The sequence below is a fragment of the Pipistrellus kuhlii genome, unplaced genomic scaffold, assembly GCF_014108245.1.
Source record: "Pipistrellus kuhlii isolate mPipKuh1 unplaced genomic scaffold, mPipKuh1.p scaffold_m20_p_6, whole genome shotgun sequence".
Lineage (NCBI taxonomy): Eukaryota > Metazoa > Chordata > Mammalia > Chiroptera > Vespertilionidae > Pipistrellus > Pipistrellus kuhlii.
Window position 1 is genome coordinate 68,634,703 of NW_023425562.1, and position 21,816 is coordinate 68,656,518.

At 42.2% G+C, this 21,816-nt stretch overlaps 1 protein-coding gene across 1 annotated transcript in view; it reads left to right on the forward strand.

Moving 5' to 3' along the window:
- Positions 1-676: 676 nt before the first annotated feature.
- Positions 677-21,816, forward strand: part of DSTN (destrin, actin depolymerizing factor) — a 36,061-nt gene continuing 14,921 nt past the window's right edge. Inside the window, exon 1 of the mRNA XM_036419122.2 lies at positions 677-949. Coding sequence (XP_036275015.1) covers positions 947-949 — 3 coding nt within the window. The 5' untranslated portion in view covers positions 677-946. The remainder of the gene's footprint in view (positions 950-21,816) is intronic.

The window sequence follows — 21,816 nt, forward strand, 5'->3', positions numbered from 1 at the left end:
AATTTAAAACCCCCCAAAAACGGGGCAGCGGGGTCGGCGCCATCATCCCAAAACCAGTCGGCCGTTTCCCAGCTACACCCAGCGGACCGCCTCGCCAGCCTCCTTTCCCGGGGCTGTACCCAAAGATAAATAAATCACTCCCTGTTTTTTCCAGACCTGAAATTAGCGGTGACTCAGAGCGCTCGGTAAGGCCAAAATCGCCTCCGGAAGGAGGAAAAAAATGTGCAGATTTTTTTCCCCCCCTTAGACGAGGGCCCAACATGCCCGGCTGGGCCAATCAGGGGAGGATGGCGGGAATCGCACCAAAGTAGGTAAAATATGCGGGATGCGTACCCCTCCGCCACCGCCCGCGCCTCCGCCACCGCCCGCGCCCCAGCTCCCGCCGGGCCTCGCGACTCCATCCCCACAGCCCCGCTTCCCCGCCTCGTCCCCCTCCCAGGCCCCGCCCCGGCGGCGGCGCACACCTGGCCAGGTAGCCACTTCCTTGTAAGGCCAACAGCTTCCCCCCAGTGGGCGGGCCGCCACGTGGCCCCGCCCCTTTGGGGGGGGATGGAGAAGGGCCGCTGGCCCCGCAGGTGCCAGGCCAAGCTCCGCCTCCTCGCCCCTCGCAGGAGAGGACCCATCTCTACTCCCCTCAAACCGGAGCTGGTGAGGTGAGGGGACCCCATTCTCCAGAAGGAGAGGAAGACCTTCTCCCGCTTGCAGTCCCGGAGACAACCCCCCGGGCGGGGCGTTACCCGGTCTTCTGGTTGCGTGGCAACGGCGAGCAGCGCGTGACGTGCGTGCGCAGTCGCGTTAGGGCCCCGCGGCGCGCTCACGCGCCCTCCCCCTTGGTCGGCTCGCGCCCTGCGTCGCCGCCTCGCTGGGTTGCTCGGCCGCGCTGCTGTGAGGACATTCGGCGCCCGCCGACTCCCTGCCCCGCGTCCCTGTGACCGCCTCGGCGAAGATGGTGAGTGGAAGGGAGCGCGAGGCGTGGGCTGACGCGGCGGGGGCGGCGAGGCTCTGGGGCGCCGCGGGGGTCGGGGCTGAGGGGCGAACGCCGAACCCCAGGAGCCCCCCGCTCCGCCCCAAGGGACCCGCGTCTCCCTGGCGTCTCCCGCGGCGGGAGGGTCGTGGGCGTCTGTCGCCCGCCGAACCGCCTGGCCCCCTGGCACGTCCCGGGGAGGTTCCACGGCCGCTGCGTTGGTCGCAGCTGCGGCTTGGCGGCCGTCCCGGAGCGTCTCCGCCTCGGAGGTTCATCTGCCCCGGCCTCGGTACCACCCGTGGGAGTCGAGTTCTAGAACCCCCGCCTCGGTGGAATCGATTGGGGGGTGCGGCTCGCCAGCGCCGGGCGGGGGGCGTGGGGATCCGGAGCGGCCTTGTTGGGCACGTCTCCCCGAAGGCCGGCACAGACGCGCCGGGGAGGTCTGTCCATCTCGATAAGGAAAATAGAAATAAGGCCTTTCTTGAACAGCCCTGGAGGGCGCGGTGGCCCCTGTGAGCCCGGCGCTGGCGGGATTGAGAACCGGTGGCCTTGCAGCCGCTTTTCGTGGCCGTGCCGGGCCGTCCGCTGCCTGCTGAGCTCTCCCTGCGCTCGTCTAGCTTGGAAGTGTCCGCTTTAACCCTCGCCTGCCCGGCCTCTCCATGGACGCCTGGAAAGTGTCTTTTTACCTGTAAACAGTTTGGCTGTGCTTCAGAACTCAGCATGCAAGGTGTGGGCATGACGCAGGGGGCACGAACAAAAACAAGTGGAGGTCTATATGATAACCTAAACTTCTTAAAAGTCCGTAAAAATTTACCCCAGTCTCTAAAAAGTAAACATGCTCAGAATATGCCAGGTGGTGGACACTTTGCTTAAGTTACATATTTTTTCCCCTCCGTGTCAACTGTAATTCCAGTGTGTGCTGTAAAACAGTATTCTTCAATATTCTCAACTAGGACATTTTGTCATTTTCTGTAGCCCTGCACACGCCATTACCATTTTTGGTCAGTGATTTTGCAGGCAAAGGCTTGCCACACTTTGCTAGAAATATTACAGTTTTTGCATCTGTTTGCGTGGAAGCAGTTGGTGCCAGCGTATTTGCATCCAAAACGTTTTCAGTGAACAATAATTTTGGTTTTCTTAAGGTATTGCAACTTTCCTGACTGTGCATATAGTCTCATTAGTGGAAGGAAATGAGATTAATCAGTAGTTTCTTGGGCATATGTTACGTATTGGGAATTTGATATTGTTCAGTTTCTGACTCTTCTTTGGTTTAATTCTATAAATCACAAAGAGGATCAGCAGTTAAGATTGTTAGCCTCTCTGAGATTATAAATATATATACTACTACATACTAAAAGGCAATATTAACCTAAGGGTTTTGAATTCTAGTACATGTTAAGACCATCAGCTCTGACGAAAGTGCTTTGAAACCTGCTTTAGGGTCTTCTAATTTGACATTCTGTGTTTTTAAGTTGCTAGACTGCAAACTTTATTTTGTTTGAAAATAGGACCACGCATTTTAACTTTAGTTAAATAGTTAAATTTTAGTTAAAGCTTCACTTCCATATTCTTGTAATTTAAATAAAATAAAGAATCTGTTTTATTTACTGGTTCTTGGGGGAGGAGGAGAAACACAAATCAACATGGGTGATTCCAAATACATTTCAAACTTCTTGGTGTGGAGAGGTTAAGAAGACTTTATATGGTGACAGAAGAAGATTTGACTAGGTGGTGGCACAAAGTGCAATTTACAGATCTTGTAACAGAAACCCACACCTGGAACCTATATGTTCATGTTGACCAGTGTCACCCCCAATTTAATGAATTTTTTTAAAAAAGGAGACCTTATATGCAAAGAAAGTTGGTTACTCTTCTCTGTAAGCCTCATGAGAATAGACCATATTCCTTCAGTCCAGCTATTATAGAATATTGTGAAGATGGAAAGTTCCTTTATTATCCCAGATTTTAGCATTTTACCTCTATTTATCTTTTTTAGATTTGTTGTCTAGATACTGGGTTCATTTTTTTTTTTTTAAGTTAAATTTTAACTGTTGTTGGTTTTGTTCTACATTAACAAAATCACTTCCTGGTACTCACCAAGTATTCCAGAAGCACTTTGGAGTAAAGCAATTTGAAACCAACTCAAAAGATAACCCAGGGCACTTTACCATGAAATTTTATGTTTTCAAAGTTTCACTTTACAGTGCCAATAAAAGGAAAAAAGAAAAAAAAAGATGCATATCTTCCACATGAACCACATCTACACTTTCCAAACAAAACTTTGCGTGTGTGTGCTGGGTGTGCCAGTTTCCTCATATAAAGATTGAGCACCAGCCCACCCACCAAATTCTTTGGGTTATCTGCTCAGTAGTTCTTGTGTTGGGTATGGATTGAGACATAACATAGACTTTCCTAGCTCCTCTGTAACTGATAGTGTGTTCATTTGCAGTATAGCTGCATTGCTCTCTCTGTAGTAAGAGTGTAGTGTTGCCCCTGAAACAGAGTAAAGGTCTATATGATAATCTAATCCGTAACTTTATTCTAATCAGAATGCTGCTTTACCATACCAAACTAATTGGCTCAGACTGAATTACAAATGTATTGTACCACTTGATGATTAGCAAAAACACTTTTATTTATAACAACCTAGTGGATTAGATTGGGTATGTGTTAATGTGCTTATTTAACATATCAGAAAACTGACTAATGGATTGACTTCTGTGACCTCTTCTGACTACATCAAATTTCAAAAATAATTTCAAAATTAATTTAGAAATATTTTAAGCAGAAAACTACATAGAATAACAAGTTCCTTTGTTTAAAAAAAAAAAAAAAAAAAGGTTCTGCTACCATTACATTTAAGTATGCATCTTCTTATCCCAGAAATAAGCAACCACTCCAGGGTCAAAGATATAATGTACCAGCCAATTAAGGAAATGATTTCTTTTTTAGGCTATCGCAATTGAGAGGAAACGTGTCCATCAAGGCCACTCCGAATTCCCACCACCCCCCCCACCCGGGGATGGCAAATGATTTCTTTTTTAGGCTATGAGAAACATCTAAAAAAAAAAAAAAAGGCGGGGGGGGGGGGGAACCTGAGGCAGGTAAATCAGGGAGTCTTAAGAGCAGAATCCTTTTTTTACTTGTTCCCCAGAACAAAAAATGATGGGAGTGGATTTCTTTCTTAACCGGTACTGCTTTCCAAAAGCACAGGGCTCAGGTAAAATTTAACATAGTCACCTGAAATTAATGTATTTCATTCTCATTGCCATTTCCATACTTTTAGCTATATATGTATGTATCTGCAGTAGTATATGCTATATTACCTTGATTTGTTTTATATTTATTGTAGAGGCCCAGTGCCTGAAATTTGTGCATTTGGAGGGGGAGTGGGGGAGGGGTTCCTGGGGGGGTCCCTGGAGGGGGGGGTCCCTCAGCCTGGCCTGCGCCCTCTCACAGTTCAGAGCCCTGGGGGGATGTCTGACTGGTGGCTTAGTGGGCCTGAGCCATCAGTCGGGCATCCTTAGCATTGCCATGGAGGCAGGAGAGCTCCCACCACTGATGCTGTGCTCGCCAGCTGTGACCCCGGCTTCTGGCTGAGTGGTGCTCCCCCTGTGGGAGCACACTGATCACCCTGGTGGTCAGCGCGCATCATAGTGACCGGTCATTCCACCATTTGGTCATTTGCATATTAGCCTTTTATTATGTTGGATACGCTGTAGATGAGGCTCCCTAGAACCATGAGAAATGCAAAAACATTACTGTTAACTCATTCTCGAATTGCTACCACTTAAAATCAAATTGCCCCCACCCCCTGTGGGGCATGTGCTGCCCCTTGGGGACACTTTTCCTCTCTGAGCTTCATTTCTGAATACATATGCATATCTCATGGAATTGTAATCTTTTCTCTGCCTACCTCACTGGGTTGTCATGAGGAGGTTCTGAGCTAATAAACCTACAAATGTTTAATCAAGTAAATGATATCTAAACGGGAAGGGATTGTTATTTTTAAGCCCATGGGTACCCTAGCAGGTGGCATGTGTTGGTTAGGGGAGGAGAACATGATTGTTTCCTGGGACTGTAGCTGTGGAAGCTTTGCAGACAGTTTTGCAGGCCTCAGAGGGGTGGGCTCTGGCCAGCAGCCCTGCAGTGGTGGTCATTCCTGGAGGTGATGGCAGGGGTCGGACGTTAGGGGGGTGGCGAGGCCGAAGGGGGAGTAACTGTCAAACCTTCCTGCTTGGCGTCATTATTGTACGTGACTGTTTTGAAGTTGTATCTGCTCAGGGTGGAGCTCCAATCTCCTGGAGTGGGATGGGGGCCGGGCTGGGCCAGGGCGGAGCCAGGCAGGCTAGGAGGGTGGGTTTAACCATCCCCCCAGCGAGGTTCAGCGTGCTTCTACTGTGGAGATGGCGTTGCTGCTGTTGGGGGGAAATGGTCTGATCCTGGAGGGCCACTCAGGCCTGTCTTTTCCTGGGTCTGGAGTTGTAGGGAGGAGAGGCGTGTCTAGCCCCAGTGGAATGTGCCCAGCAGTGGCGGGTCTCAGGTGTACTATTGTTGTGGGCACCCCTGGCAGGGATGGTGGGGAAGAGATCAGGAGCTGGAGGTGTGGGCTGCAGCTACCCCGAGCCTGAGTCTTCTCCTGTCCAGTCAGTCTCCCTGTTCCCCTGGGCGTGCGGGGGCTGGGATAGGGTGTCCGTGCAGGGGAATTGGAAGAGCTCCCCGTGGCCGCTTCCTCTTCCTTCTTTGCAGTCTAGGCTCCTTTAAAGCACTCTCCTCAGACTTCTGGAAACTTGGCTCTGGCCTCCTGCCCCCTGCTGCGTGCACACATCTGCCCATTGGTCTGTCAGTGTGCAAATTGGTTGTTACTGTAACTCCATTAGGGCCAATTAGCATATTAACTCTTTATATATAGAGATATTTTGATTTCATGATACATATACTTTGTGTATCCTCTTGCAACTTAAAATTAAACTTGGTCAATTTTGGGGGATGAGGGGATTTTTAATTTTAGTTGTGGCTCTGGTTCTTTATTTTAACAGCAGAATACTTTGCATTTTATGACTATACTAGAGGCCTGGTGCACGAAATTCATGCACGTGTCCCTCAGCCTGGCCTGCACCCTCTCCAATCTGGGACCCCTTGAAGGATGTCCTACAGGGATTGGGCCTAAACCGGCAGTCGGACATCCCTTTTGCAATCCAGGACTGTAGGATCCTAACCACTCGCTTGCCTGCCTGATTGTCCCTAACCACTCTGCCTGCCGGCCCACGTGTCCCCAGCTGCTCCCCGCCGCTGGCTTTCTCGCCCCCAAATGCCCCCCCCCCCCCACCAGCCTGATCACCCCTGCCTCCCGTGCCAGTGTGCTTGCCCCCGACAGCCTCCCTTGCTGGCCTGCTTGTCCCCACCTAACCTCCCCACTGGCCTGCTCCCCCACCCCTGCTGTCCTGATCACCTCCAACTGACCCTCACTGATGGTGTGAGGGTCTGAGGGCTATTTTCATGCTGGCCACACCCCCTTTAGGGTGGATATTCTCACTGGGGTGCCTGGCCAGCCTGGGTGAGGACTGATGGCTGTTTGCAGGCTGGCCAAGCCCTCCCCAGTGGGGACCCTTACCCCATGGGAGTGTGGCCAGCCTAGGTGAGGAGCTGAGGGCTGTTTTCAGGCTGGCCGTGCCCTCTCCAGATCCAGGCTCCCAACCCCTCCTTTTCTTCTTTTCTTTCTATTTTTTTCAGCGCCTCCTTGAGCAGAGGCCAGGGCCAGCTGGAAGCAGGTATCTGGGATTTATTTATCTTCTATAATTGAAACTTTGTAGCCTTGAGTAGAGGGTTGGCTTGCTAGGGGATGGGGGCTCCAGCTCTGTGGCCGCCACCACCATCTTTGTTGGGCTAAATTGCATATTCGCCCCTGATTGGTTGTGGGTGTAGTGGAGTGATAGTTAATTTGCATGTTTCTCTTTTATTAGTGTAGACCAGTGTTTTTCAACCTTTTTTGGGCAAAGGCACACTTGTTTCATGAAAAAAATCACGAGGCACACCACCATTAGAAAATGTTAAAAAATTTAACTCTGTGCCTATATTGACTATATATAAAGTAATTCTCTTGAATAGGAATCAAATAAACACAAAGAAAGTATTTTATAATTACTTTATTATGAAATATTAAGTAAACAAAATAGTGAAAAATTATAAAATTCTTGTCTTGTCTGCACCTACGGCACACCAGGCAACATCTAGTGTGCCGCGGAACAGCGGTTGAAAAACGCTGGTTTAGACTAGGATCCCAGTGCATGAATCTGTGTACCTTGAAAGGAACTGTGGGCTGCGAGCCTGCGGTAGGCATAGGGGCCGGTTTTGGCCCATCCTCCTCATCCCCACCCGGCCCCTTTCGCTCCCTGGCCCCCTGTCTGTCAGCAGCCCCGCTCCTACTGCTGAGGCTTGCACAGTGCCAGTAGCGGGTGCGAGTGGGGCCAGCGCCGGCAGCAGGTGCAAGCACACCGGATGGGATCTTGGTGTGCAGGAGCAAAGAATTTTCAGTAACTACCTGAGGCTTTTCCTGGTGACAGCAACTGGCGCCCCACCTTGGTCTGGTGCCCCGGTTAACCTGCTCCACTATCTTGCCAGCTGATGCCCGCCATGTTCTGTGCATGCCCCGTGGTGGTCAGTGCCTGTCATAGCTACCAGTTGTTCTGTTGTTCATTTGTTCCCTGTTCAGTCTATTTGCATATTAGCCTTTTATTATATCAGATTAAGATTATCTATTGCCCTATTGATGGATATTTGCCCAACTTTTTGCCTTTTTATCTTTTTTTGCAATATATTGTTTCCATTCTTCCCTCCCCCCCCCAAAAAAAATATATTTTTATTGATTTCAGAGAGGAAGAGAGAGAGAGAAACATCAGTGATGAGAAAGAATCATTGATTGGCTGTCCCCTGCATGCCCCTCACTGGGGATCAAGTCTTGGGCCTGACCAGGAATCGAACTGTGACTCCCTTAGATCATAGGTTGATGATGCTCAATCACTGAGCCACGCTAGCCAGGCTCCATTTTTATATATCACTATATATTGCTTCTCTAGACAGAATGAATATCATCTTGGTTTATATCCAGAAGTAGAAACCTGGCTTGGAGACCATTCATACGTATTTTTTAATCTACCATCAGCGGTTCTAGTTGTATTTATCCTATCATCTATATTTAGGAGCCTTTTTCTCCATGTCTTTTCACTACTTGCTTCAACCTTTGCCAATCTGTATTTCTCTGATTAGTAAGAGTTGAGTATCTTTTCATTGCAGCTTATTTTTTGCATGCATGCTTATCGGTAAACTTGACATTGTGTAAATACTTCTCATGTCTTTATCTAAGCTAATTTGTGGAGCCATCAAGTAAACCCAGACTTAAAAGAAAATCGACAAGAAGGTGATTGTCAGGACCAGAACCATATCAGAGGATTAATATTTCTCTCCTCTGGCACCTAGTTTCTTTGCAAGCTTCAAGCTAAGTAGAGAAAGTTCAGTACTCTCTCTTAATACCTGCCATTGTCAGGTCCTGGTAGCAGCAGAATGCAGACTGATCCGGGATAGAGTTCCATCTTTGCTTTATACTTACAACTATTTTTTTTTCCTAAGCAGTTAATCTAGCAAAAATTTTTTTCCTAATCAGTTAACAACAAACAGCAACAAAACCCTACAAGGGATATATAGGAACTCTCTGTACTTTCTGCTCAATTTTATTGTGAACCTAAAAGGTCTCTGAAAAACAGTCTACTGAAAAAGCAAGCAAAACAAAAATAACTATTTTTTATAAATAGAATTGGTTTGAATCAAAAGTGTTTAACTTGGTATACAGGAAGATTCCAAATATTTGTGTTTTTATAATAAATAAAAACACAAATATTTTATTTTCTCTCAGTAATAATTAAGATACTTTGAGATGAACACCATATTTGAAATTTGAAAAAATCTTGAAACTCTTGAAAAACTAGATTTAATATATATATGCATTGGTGGGTTTGTTATTTTTTGTTTTTAGTTTTGAAGGATTACCATTTTTATTTATTTTCCTTTTCTACATTTATCCGTTTAAAAATTAGCCTCTGAACTTTGGAGATGAATGTTAAGAGCACAGGGAAATCAGATCATAGATTAATTGTTCTTTCATTTTTATTTAACCAAAGAAAACTTCATCTAGCCTAGGAGTATATGCATTGTTTTTATTTACAGAACAATTCTCTAATCTCTGAATAACTAGGCCTAGCCTTTTTACTATACAGACATACTTCTTTTATTGTGGTTTGCTTTATTATACTTCATATATGTTGAGTTTTTTTACAAATTGAAGGCAAGAACTTCCATCAGCAAAACAATTATGGCTGGCTTTATTGTGATGCTCACTTTATTGCAGTGGTCTGGAACCCAACCCACAATATCTTTAAAGTATGCCTGTACTGTTTGCTACTTGCATATCTACACACAAAATACAATAAATAAGTAGAAGATTGTTACTGAAGTATCTTGAACTTCCTTCCCTTGTAGCATAATATTCCTTTCTAAATTGTCCATGAAAGCCATACCCAAAGATTTATACTTAATACTTCAGAAATATTTTAATCCCAGCTTTTCTTTTGTCCCTGCCTCCTTGCCTTGATGTTAGAAGTGACGTTTCACTTAAAATCGAGCTTCTAAAAGCCACCTCCTGTTCATTTTGCTTGAAATTTTACATTGGGAGAAGTATAGAAAAACAAACATCAGATTGGTTCATGATAGTAATACTTTGACAAACTTGTTACTTATATTCGTCGTCGTGAAGTCTTCTGTACAAGGGCCTCCATAAAGTTGAGTAGTTTTCAGTCTAGTGATTCTTAACTTTTGAAGATAATTCTTTCAGTAGCTGACATTGTAATGCTTATGTGATTTGCTCTTGTATATTAAAAATAAATTTTTATGTAGATCTTTAAAGAAGCAATTGACAAGTAAAAATGCAATTAAAATTCTTAAAATTCACATTTTAATCTGTAGTTAAAGGTATGAAAAAGCTGATAGTTTGGCTTTTTTTTTTATCCTGGGGAGTATCAAGAACTCTGTTTTGTTGCAACAGGGCACAGGATGAGCATTTAAAAGTTGTACACTTCGGTGCATACTGTAGCAAGAAACCTACATTTAAAATGAATCTGTCGCCAAAACCGGTTTGGCTCAGTGGATAGAGCGTCAGTTTGCCGACTGAAAGGTCCCAAGTTCAATTCCGGTCAAGGGCATGTACATTGGTGTGGGCACATCCCCGGTGGGGGGTGTGCAGGAGGCAGCTGGTCGATGTTTCTCTCTCATCGATGGTTTCTAGCTCTCTATCCCTCTCTCTTCCTCTCTGTGAAAAATCAATAAAATATATTTTTAAAAATAAATAAAACGAGTCTGTCACTGTGTTTGTACTTTTGGATCATATTGAAGGACGACTGTTTACTCCTTTCAGTACTTTTGCTTTACTTTATAGGATGTACTCACATTTGAATTATCACAGAAAAGAAAGATTAATTTCCTACCCATATTTCTATCTTGACTTGCTTTCAGAAAATCACCAACTTTAAATGTAATTAGTGTTTACTTTAAAGCGGTTTCACATGACATGTTCTTTCAGTGGTAGTATTTCTATGTAGTAATAGAGCTAAAACTAAAGCATAGGCAAATACCTGTAAGACTCCATCTTGCTAGGGCACAATCTTTTAAGGCAATTGTAGTGCCCTGAGGAATTCTCAAATCATTGGAATCTTGTTTTAAGAATGTTGTAAGTAATCTTTTGACCATTGTTGTCAAACAGAAATAAAATATGAGTTACATACGTACTTTTATTTTTAAAAAAATATATTTTATTGATTTTTTACAGAGAGGAAGGGAGAGTGATAGTTAGAAACATCAATGAGAGAGAAACATCGATCAGCTGCCTCCTGCACACTCCCCACTGGGGATATGCCCGAAACCAAGGCACATACTCTTGACTGGAATCGAACCTGGGAACCCCAGTCCGCAGGCCAACGCTGTACTACTGAGCCAAATTGGTTAGGGCTACATATGTACTTTAAAAGTTTCTAATAGCCCCATTGTAAAAGTAAAGAGAAAAGGTGAAATTTAATCCAATATATCTGAAATATGTCAACATTTAATCTACATAAAAACAAGACATTTCACATTCTTGTTTTATACACGTTGTTTGAAATCAGTATATATTTTACACCTACAGTATATCAATTCAAATGTTCAATTTTCATAAGAAATAATTGACATGTATTTAGATTTAAATTTTACTATTGAAAATGTAGATTCACACACATACGTTGCTCTGGGCATACTTATAAATTTTCCAGTAATGGAATTAATAAGTTAAAAAAAATTTAAGTTAATTAGTGAAATGCAATAAAAAATCACACTAGCCACATATAACGGGATTCACTAAACTACAAGTGGCTAGTGGTCACCTTGATTGACTATCATCTGACTTTGTGAATTGGCCTGTTTGTAAAGGAAAATTAGTATGGTACCAACACTGGTGTTAATTCTATGCATTTTTGCACATCTTTAAGAAACAGTTCTAAGATAGCATATGAATTTCTCTGATGGCACTTCATAAGATGTTTTGTGGAACTAGACTGTTCAGGGAGAGTTTGTATGTACTTTTCCCCCTTTTTCTTACTTTAATAGGTTTATTTACTTATTTAAAAAATCTTTATTGTTGAGAGTATTACAGATGACCTCCCTTTCCAAATCATGGTCCCCCTCGACCCAGTTACAGCCTCACCCCAAGTCTTCACCACCCTATTGTCTGAGTCCAAAGGTAATACATATCCTATATAATAAAAGCCTTATATGCTAAGTGTCTGGTTGTCTAGTCAGCCATTCAACCAATCAAAGCATAATGTGCTAATGATATGCTAAGGATGTTCAACTGCTTGCTATGACATGCACTGACCACCAGGGGGGAGACATTCAACTGGTCCACTAGTCGCTATGATGTGCACTGACCACCAGGGGGGCAGATGCTCTGACCAGTAGGTTAGCTTGCTGCTGGGGTCTGGCTGATAGGAATTGAGCAAGACAGGCCAGACATGCCCTGGAGCCCTCCCGAGGTCCTTAACCACTAGGGGGCAAATGCAGCGAGTCAAGCAGTAAGGAGCAGCAAGCAGGTGGGCAATGAAGAGGAAGGGGTCCCAGACTGCAAGAGGGTGCAGGCCAGGCTGAGGGACCTCCCCCCCTCAGTGTACAAATTTCATGCACCGGACCTCTATTATGCATAGAAGTTCTTTGGTTAATCTCTTCCTGCCCATTCCTCCTCCCTTCCCTCTGAGATTCATCAGTCTGATCCATGTTTTTATGCTTCTGGTTCTATCTTATTCATCAGTTTTTGTTCATTAGATTCCTTGTTCACTTATTTTTTTTTATATATTTTTATTGATTTTAGAGAAGAAGGGAGAGGGAGAGTGTCTTAAAGGTCTCATTAAGACCCTTGAGCCACCTTATAACCATTGTTTTGAACTCTGTATTTAGTAGCTTGCTTGCTCCCATTTCATTCAGTTCTTTTTCTGGAGATTTCTTCTTTCATTTGTGACATGTTTCTTTATCTCTCCATTTTGGCCACTTTTCTGTGTTTGTTTCTATGTATTAGGTACTATTATATGTTTCCTGAGGGCTTGTATGTTTTAAGAGCAAGATGACTCTCATAGTAGGCCCACAACAGATGTTACTTAGTGAACATGAATAGGTGAATAAGAGGGCATTTTAAAATTTTTATTTATTGAATGATATTATTTTTAAAAAATATTTTTGTTGATTTCAAAGAGGAAGGGAGAGTTGGAGAGAGATAGAAACATCAGTGATGAGAGAGAATCATTGATTGGCTGCCTCTTGCACGCCCCCTACTGGGAATGAAGCCAGCAACCTGAGTGTGTGCCCTTGACCAAAATCAAACCCGGGACCCTTCAGTCTGCAGGCTGTCGCTGTATCCACTGAGCTAAATCAGCTAGGGCTATTGATTGATTTTAGAGAGAGACATCGATTTGTAGTTCAACATATTTATGCAGTCATTGATTGATTCTTATATGTGCCCTGACTGGAGATCGAACCCTCAACCTTGGCAAATTGGGATGACTCTCTAACCAGCTGAGCTAGCAAGCCAGGGCTTGTTTTATTATTTCTTTAATGTTATTTTACTTTGAGTCATTATAGTTTATTAATTTTTTTGTGACCAGCTTTTTAATTTGATTTTTCAGGTGACTTGATTCTTGATTTAAAATACCTTAGTTATTAAAAAGTTAAATAACTTATATTTTTATGAAGTAATTAATGGAGAATCAAAAGCAGTTCTTCATTGTCTTCAGGGTTTAATATAGCAACTATTCAGTAAATAGTAGAGAAATTTGATAGGCCAAGAATGGTCCAGGTATTAGGGAGAAAGTACTGAAAACAAAGTCCTTTGTGAAAGTTACATTTTAATGTGGGCGGCGGGGAGAGAAAAATGACAAGTTCATATCAGGTAATTGTAAGTGGTAAGAAGGAAGTAGGGTAACAATTAGGAGTACTAGAAGAGTTGGTTACTTTTAGCTAGATTGTTAAGGAAGTCCTTTTAGGGAGTGGCCTTTGAGCTAAGATGCTCATTGTCAGAGCAGGCCAGGTGAAAAAAATTTTAGGCAGAAGGAACTCTATAAGAAGAAAGTCCTTGATTAAAAGAGTTTGACATGCTAGGGACAAAAAAAATGTGTAGGTAGAATTCAGTGAAAAGGGGTAAGGGGAGTAGGAAATGTATTGTAGATTAGAGCTAAAATAAGAAGAGCCTTTAGGCTAAGGTGAAGAATTTGAATTTTATTCTGACCATCCCAGGAAACCGCTGGGTTTGTAGTGGTGGGAAGTGTTAAGGTGTAAAGTAGTGGAATAGGATGTGATTTATTCCTGTGGCTCGTGTGTGGAGATGTACAAATGGGGACAAAGACTGATTAAGAGACTATTGCTATTGTATTATTCAGGCAATTGGTTGTATAGTAGGTTAAATTGGGATTGTTATTGGGATCGTGAGAAGCAATTAGAGTGGGTATACCATTGACTCTTGGACAACATGGGGGTTAGGGACAATGATCCCTGCACAGGCAAAGATTCACATATAACTTTTGACTCCCCCCTAACTTAACTTCTCTTAGTATCTGTGGGTATTTGGTTCCAGAACCTCTCTCAGATACTAAATGTGGATACTCAAGTCTTCTATATAAATTATGTAGATCGATGATACCAATGGCCCTCTGTTACAGACTCCCAACCATAGATTGAAAAGAATACAGGTATTTATATTAAAAAAAATTTCTTGTATAAGTGGACCTACGCAGTTCAAACCCATGTTGTTCAAGGATCAATTGTATATTTTGGGGAGTAGAGCTGACAGGACTTACTGACAATTTAGATGTGTGGCATAAGGGAAAGAAAGACATCAATGATAATGTCAAATATTTAGACTTAATCTACTTGATAGTTGGTGGTGTCATTGAGTTGGAGATCTATAAAAGAAGCTAATATAAACGTTTGGCAAAAATACTTTAACTTAATATCTGATTCGGATAATAATGTATATTCATTGTAAAACATTAAGAAAAAATTTAGTTGTAATGGCAAGTCCAACCAAATTATTAACATCTGGTGTATTTTCTTCCAGGTCATTTTAAATATATTTCATCCTTTCAATAAATGATTGTTAGGTGTCCTCTGGGACCAGTGCAGCAGGTCCTCATTTAATGTTACTTCATTCTAATGCCATAAGAATTTATCTCTTGTTTATATCAATTAGCCTGTGGTAAAATTGGGTTTATTATATGATGTTTCATTTAAAGTTGCAGAACCTATTGATGATGTTAAGGGAGGACTGTACTGTTTTAGACTCTGGGTATTCATCAGTATATAAGTCAAAGTCCCTGTCCCTATGAAGTATACATTATAATAGGAGAGAAAGGTAAGAAATAAATAAACTGAGTAAGGCCATTGCAGTTTGTAATAAGTACTATAATGAAAATAAGGGAGAAAGTGAATATTTGGAGACTACTAATACAGATTTTTCTTACACAGTTGAGTTCATTTGTCAAAGTTTAGATTCTTTATTTCCCAAAGTGACAAGGGTGCCAAGCTAATTCAGTAGGGGAAAGAATACTAGGACAAAAGGATATTCACATGCAAAAGAATGAATTTGGATTTCTGTTTCACACTATATAGGAAATTTAACTTAAAATGTGCTATAGCCATGTCTGGTTTGGTTCAGTGGATAGAGCATTGGCTTGCAGACTGAAGGGTCCCAGGTTCAATTCTGGTCAAGGGCATGTACCTTGGTTGAGGCACATCCCCAGTAGCGGGTGTGCAGGAAGCAGCTGATCGATGTTTCTAACTCTCTCCCTTCTTCTCTGTAAAAAATCAATAAAATATATTTTAAAAAATAAAAATAAAATGTGTTATCGTATAAACCTAAGAGCTAAAGATATAAAACTTGTAGAAGAAAACAGATAAAAATATTTATGAATGTGGTTTGGGTAGTGTTTTTGGTCAATTTTCTTGGCTGAAGAGTTGTAACAAAGAATGGTGGTGGTGGGGGGGGATATCTTGAAAGCATTAGTACATTTCATAAAAGTTTTCAGGGATAACCAATTTAAAAACGTAATAAAGTAGATGATAATTCTTAGGTAGAATAGGATTTAAAACAACAACAACTGAGCCCTGGCCTATTGAATCGTTCACTCAAATGGTTGGAGTATATTGTTTAGCACAGCAAAAGTTTGCCAGTTCAATTGCCGCTCAGGGCATATACTACCTGGTTGTAGGTTCCATCCCTGGTCTGGGCAAGTACAACTGCTCGATGTCTGTCTGTCTGTCTTCCTGCCTTTCTCCCTCTCTGCCCTCTCTCATTGTCTCTCTTCCTCTCTCTCTCTCAAACCAATTAAAAAAAAAACAAAACATGGGGGGGGGGGGGAAGATCCCTTGAATTAGTTATTGCACTTAAGGAGCACATTTAATGAGAGAATCAAACAACCAATAGACAATCACAGTGACAGATAATGCTGTAGCATTAGAGGTGGTGTTGAGGGGCCAAGGCACACATCAAATTTCCAGAGGAGTTGATGTGTGCCTTGAAGGACTTAACCAGGTGAAGATGAAGCATAAAAAGAGAATTTAGTATAGTCAGGGTCTCACAAAGAATTGTACATGACTGGAATTAAGGGGGGTGTGTCAGGAGAAGTGGGAAAGGAGGCATGAAGGATTTAACATGGCATGGATTTTATCTTGAAGGAAATGGAAAACTCTTAAAAGAAAACAATAAAGACAAGACTATTTGTTAATGTGCTTAATATTCCTATGTTGCTTGTGTTTTTAAGGGAAGGATTAGTGGGGAGTATTATTTTTCTCTATTAGACTTATTTTTTTATTTTAAATAAATCTTTATTGTTCAGATTCTTACAGTTCCTCCTTTTCTCCCCCATAGCTCCCCTCCACCCGGCTCCTACCCCATCCCATACCTTTACCCCCCCCCCCCCAACTGTCCTTATCCATGGATTTTTGTCCATCCTCTTGCTACCCCCCCACACCCCTTTCCCCCGAGAATTGTCAGTCCACTCCCTTTCTTTGCCCCTGATTCTATTGTATCGATATTCACCAGATTATTCTGTTCATCAGGTTTTTATTCACTTGATTTTTTTAGATTCACTTGTTGATAGACATGTATTTGTTTATAATTTTTATCTTTACCTTTTTCTTCTTCTTCCTCTTCTTAGAGAATACCTTTCAACATTTCTTATAACACTGGTTTGGTGGTGATGAACTCCTTTAACTTTTTCTTTTCTGTGAAGCTCTTTAGCTGACCTTCAATTCTGATTGTCAGCTTGGCTGGGTAGAGTAATCTTGGTTGTAGGTTCTTTTTTAAAAACATATATTTTATTGATTTTTTTTACAGAGAGGAAGGGGGAGGGAGAGTTAGAAACGTCGATGAGAGAGAAACATCGACCAGCTGCCTCCTGCACAACCCCCACTGGGGATGTACCCGCAACCAATGTACATGGCCCTGACCGGAATCGAACCTGGGACCCTTAAGTCCGCAGACTGATGCTCTACCGCTGAGCCAAACCAGTTTCGGTGGTTGTAGGTTCTTGCTATTCATCCATTTGAATATTTCTTGCCACTCCCGTCTGGCCTGCATAGTTTCTTTTGAGAAATCAGCTGACAGTTGTATGGGTGCTCCCTTGTAGGTAATTAACTGTTTTTCTATTGTTGCTTTTAATAATCTCTCTTTGTCTTTTGCTCTTGGCATTTTAATTATGATGTGTTTTGATGTGGTCCTCTTTGGATTCCTTTTTTTTGGGATTCTGTGCGGTGGGGGAAGTTTTCTGACATTATTTCTTCGACCAGACTTGCAAAATTGCAAAAGCCTCTGTGCTCTGCTTGGATGGGGTGGAGTTTCAGGGTGGAGCCTTGGCGTCCAATCAGCCCCACCCTATGAGGTTCCTGAGTCTCTTGTCACTCAGTGTCCCTCAGTACTTGCTGCAAGCACCTCTGAGAGAAAGGCTCCCTCGAGTTTCGCCCTCTGCCAGACAGTCTAGTCTCTCCCCCAATGAATCTGGATTCCCAGATTCTTGCCTGGAACTGGGGTTCAGCACAGTCCGGAGCTTTTGTCTCCTTCCCACTAGGGCAATTCAGCGGCACAGTCAACAGTCCATCCTCTGCATCTCCAGAGCATCTCCGTGGGCATCTCTGGAGCTCTGCCTTTCACCACTCCCCTGAGTTTCTGCCCTACAGCCCAGATTCCCCCTGTCTGAGCCTGGGTCCCTAGGGTTTTGCCCAAAACTGGGGTTCAGTGCAGTCAGAACTGGGGTTCAGCAAAGTCTCTGGAGCTTTTATCTCCTTCCTGCTAGAGAATGCCAGTCAGGCACTCAGCCAGCCTGTCCTCCCAGGCTCTGCCCTCTCCGCACGCACACGCCCATGTCTTTGTACCTCAGGCTTTTACAGCTCCTCTGATTTTCCTAGTGATTTTCTCTTTCCTTCTAGTTATAGAATTTCCAGTCAGTCAGATTTCCTGTGGTTCTGGATGATGTTCGTTTTGTCTTTTAGTTGTATTTTTGAAATTGTTGTGCGAGGCTGCAGTTTAGGTGTCTACCTATGCCGCCATCTTGGTTTCTCTCGGGCTCAGGGGGATTACTTTGTAAAGCATATGATTGTTTAACCATTATGCTGTACAACTGAAACTAATACAAAATAATATTGAATGTCAACTGTAATTATAAAATAAAGCCCTGGCCAGTGTTGCTCACTTGGTTGGGTGTAGTCCTGTGCACCAAAAGATTGCCAGTTTGATTCCTGTTTGGGGCACATGCCCTGGTTACTAGCTCAATCAGGAGGTAGCCAATCGATGTTTTCTCTCTCTGCCAATCAATCAATTAAAAAAATATTTAAAAAACAAACAAAAAAATTTAAAAATCTTTCCTTAAAGTCACTCATGTCTGAAGCACTGTCATTCAATGCATGGTGTAAAATAAAGGAGAATCGTGAACCCATTTTTAAAGTCCCCAACTTCTTTGATTAGCAGTTATGCTGGGTTTTTAACAGTTGATGGGTTGAGAAAGACACAGTTTTCTGCCAGGTGTTTGTAAATTTGAAATTGTGTTTTTCTGCTATGCAATATCCTACTGTCAAATATTTCAGGCTCAGCTCTTCTGATGGAGGAAAGTATCTTTTATTTGTGTGTTTTTTCTAATCAGTGTTGGGTAAAGTGTATTTGGCATTATTTATGGAGCCAAAGTCAGATATCCTACTTAAGTTAGTAGTATAAAAATAACCAATGTTTCTGATATTTTGGTTTAGGTTGGGCAGCTGCTACTACATTTAGGATTTGGCCTGGCTTAGTTGTTTACAAAAATTTAATCAGAAAAACTTGATGCTCCTTTCAGAGATTACTACCCTTGTGCTAGAATTTAGAGAATTGATGTTTTAAGTGTGTTCTCTCATTCACACCTTTAAAATACCCAGTGTTACAAATTCTCTATAGCATTTACTTCCCCTATGTTTGTGAGTAGTAACTTTATTTAGAGAAAGTACACTGCGTGAATCTTGAGTATTAAAGCAGCGGCTCTGATGTATTTACTTAATCTCTGAATCAGTGTTTTTACAAAAGCTCTGCCAAGGAGTCTCAGATGGGTTTGAGATCCATTATGCTTCATGAACAAGTTAAAACTGGTCGTCAAGTGAAATAAAATACAGTGACATCATTATTTAACAGCAACTGTTTTGACATGGGGGTGGAGTCCTAAGAGTAACTGTTATTCTCCAGTGGTCACTGGTACAGAACACAGTGAAACTGAAGTTGTGGATAACATATCTTTTTAAGGTAATCACAAAGCTCTTGTTGCAATAGCAATCTATTTTTACTCAAGATTTTCCTTCCTAGCTATGCAGCAAAATTTGGTGCTATATTCAGAATAACCTTTAATGGTCTTTATTGTTAAAACTTTGTAATTGAATATAAATAACTAAATTTTTAAGAAATCAAAACGAAATTGGATTTTACTTTTTAAAATAAAAAGAAACTTTAGCTTTCTTGACAGATGAGTACTTAATATCTTAGTCATCTAACATTTTAGAAAAATACTGAAAAGTGAGACTGGTGGGAAAGGACCTTTTCTATTAGGTAAAAGCACAATAAAGTAAAAAATAAACAATTAAACAAAAACCCATAAATGATTACGTATATCACATCTGTCTTTATTTTAAGATTCACCATAATGTCTCTTTGTGATTTTGTGATGATGACAAATCCATTAATATTAATAATATCAGGAATTTATTTTTATTGATTGGAGCGGGGGGAGGGAGAGAGAGGGAAAAAGAGGAGGGGGAAGGGAGAGAGAGGAGATCATTTATGCATTCAATATTTCTTTTTTTTTGTACGCTTGCTGTGTGTGTGTGCGCGCGCGCGCGCTCGTGTGTGTGTGTGTGTGTGTGTGTGTGTGTGCGCGCGCGCGTGTTGTTGTCATCGTCAATCCTTGCCTGAGGATATTTTTCCATTGATTTTTAGAAAGAGTGGAAGGGAGAGGAAGAGACAGAGAGAAACATTGATGTGAAAGACACACATTTATTGGTTGCCTCCTGCACGGACCCTGACCAGGGCCAGGGAACCTGCAACCAAGGTACATGTCTTTGACTGGAATCAAACCCAAGACCCTTCAGTCCGCGGGCCAACGATCTGATCTATTCACTGAGCCAAATCAACTAGGGCCACAGGTTGCCTTTTATATGTGCCCTAACTAGGGATCGAACCAGGGACCCTTCAGTGTATAGGCCGATGCTTCAACCAATTGAGCCACACTGTCCAGGGTATTTAATCAGCCTCCTAATCACCAAACTATTCTGATTCCTTCCTTTCCACCATCCCACTCGCAGCCAGTGGTTGTCAAGTATAAATGTTTGTACCTACACACTGTTGACATCCAGCCCTCTTCCTTAACTTGCTCCTACTACCCTAATGAAGGCTTTGATCATTTCTTGTCTTGCTTACTGAATTAGCCGTTTTGCTGGTCATCTTTACTTTTCTTTTTAAAAATATATCCATTGTCTCCAAACTCTTGAGCGTGTCATTTATAGTCTCTTTCTCCTGAACCCAGTCCACATCTCAATTTCCTCCTCCTTATCCTCTCATATTGTATGTGCCAGGTTCCCTTTGTCGGGGACTATCTTTTCATCCTTTCAGTCCTCTTATCTTGGAGTGCTTTAAGTCAGTTTTTATGTGAACCTCCACCTCCTACCTGTGTACTACTTTACCCTAGCTCTGTGGTTGGCAAACTGTGGCTTGTGAGCCACATGCAGCTCTTTGGCCCCTTGAGAGTGGCTCTTCCACAAAATACCATGGCCTGGGTGTCTATTTTGAAGAAGTGGCATTAAAGAAGTTTAAGTTAAAAAAATTCGGCTCTCAAAAGAAATATCAATTGTCGTACTGTTGATATTTGGCTCTGTTGACTAATGAGTTTGTTGACCACTGCCCTAGCTTAATCTCTACCTTCTTTAAACTCTTCTATTGGAGTTTATCAAGGAATAATAGTATTGATGACTTGTATATGCTGTCTTTTATCTTCTCCATTAATTAAACAAATACATTGGGAGTCTTTTATTTATCTTGGATTTCCTCAGAGGAACATAATGAGTAAGATAGACAGTCTTTCTTAAGGAACTTACAGTCTTAAACAGTCTATTTGGGGACACAATCATTAAATAATTTTAAAGAGAGAACTTTGAATCTGTGGTTAAGTGCTATGAGGTAGAGATGCATGATTTCATGGAAGTGTGAAGTAGTGGTTTTGACCCAGAAAATTTATTTGCAAACTGAGAATTTGATCTGAGATCTGAAAAGTGTATAGCCGAGTATTTAGTATGAGCAAAGTCCTTGAAGTGAGAAGGAGCATGGCAAATAGAATTGAAAGAAGGCCCAAGGTATTGAGGTTGCAGAGAGTAGATAGGATAGAGAAGTAGGTAGGGTCAGATCTTGAAATAATAAACAATAATTACTCTTTTTAGCCTCAGATCAAAGGAAAGCCATAAAAGTGTTTTAAACATGTAGGTAGGATTTGTGTTTCAAATCCTTGACTGCAATGGAGAGAATGAATTGGAGAGTGGATGGGTCTCAGCAACGGTATGGGCAGTCTGTTGTATTTGAACTACTAAATTAAATTCCAAATATTTTTGGCTTAACACAATAAAGATTTATCTCTATTAGAGTGCCATAGAGTTGGGCAGCCCTCTTCTATCTTGAAGTATATCTCCTGAGGTCATCTTGTCAGGGGAAGATGGAGCTAGATCACTTTTAAAGA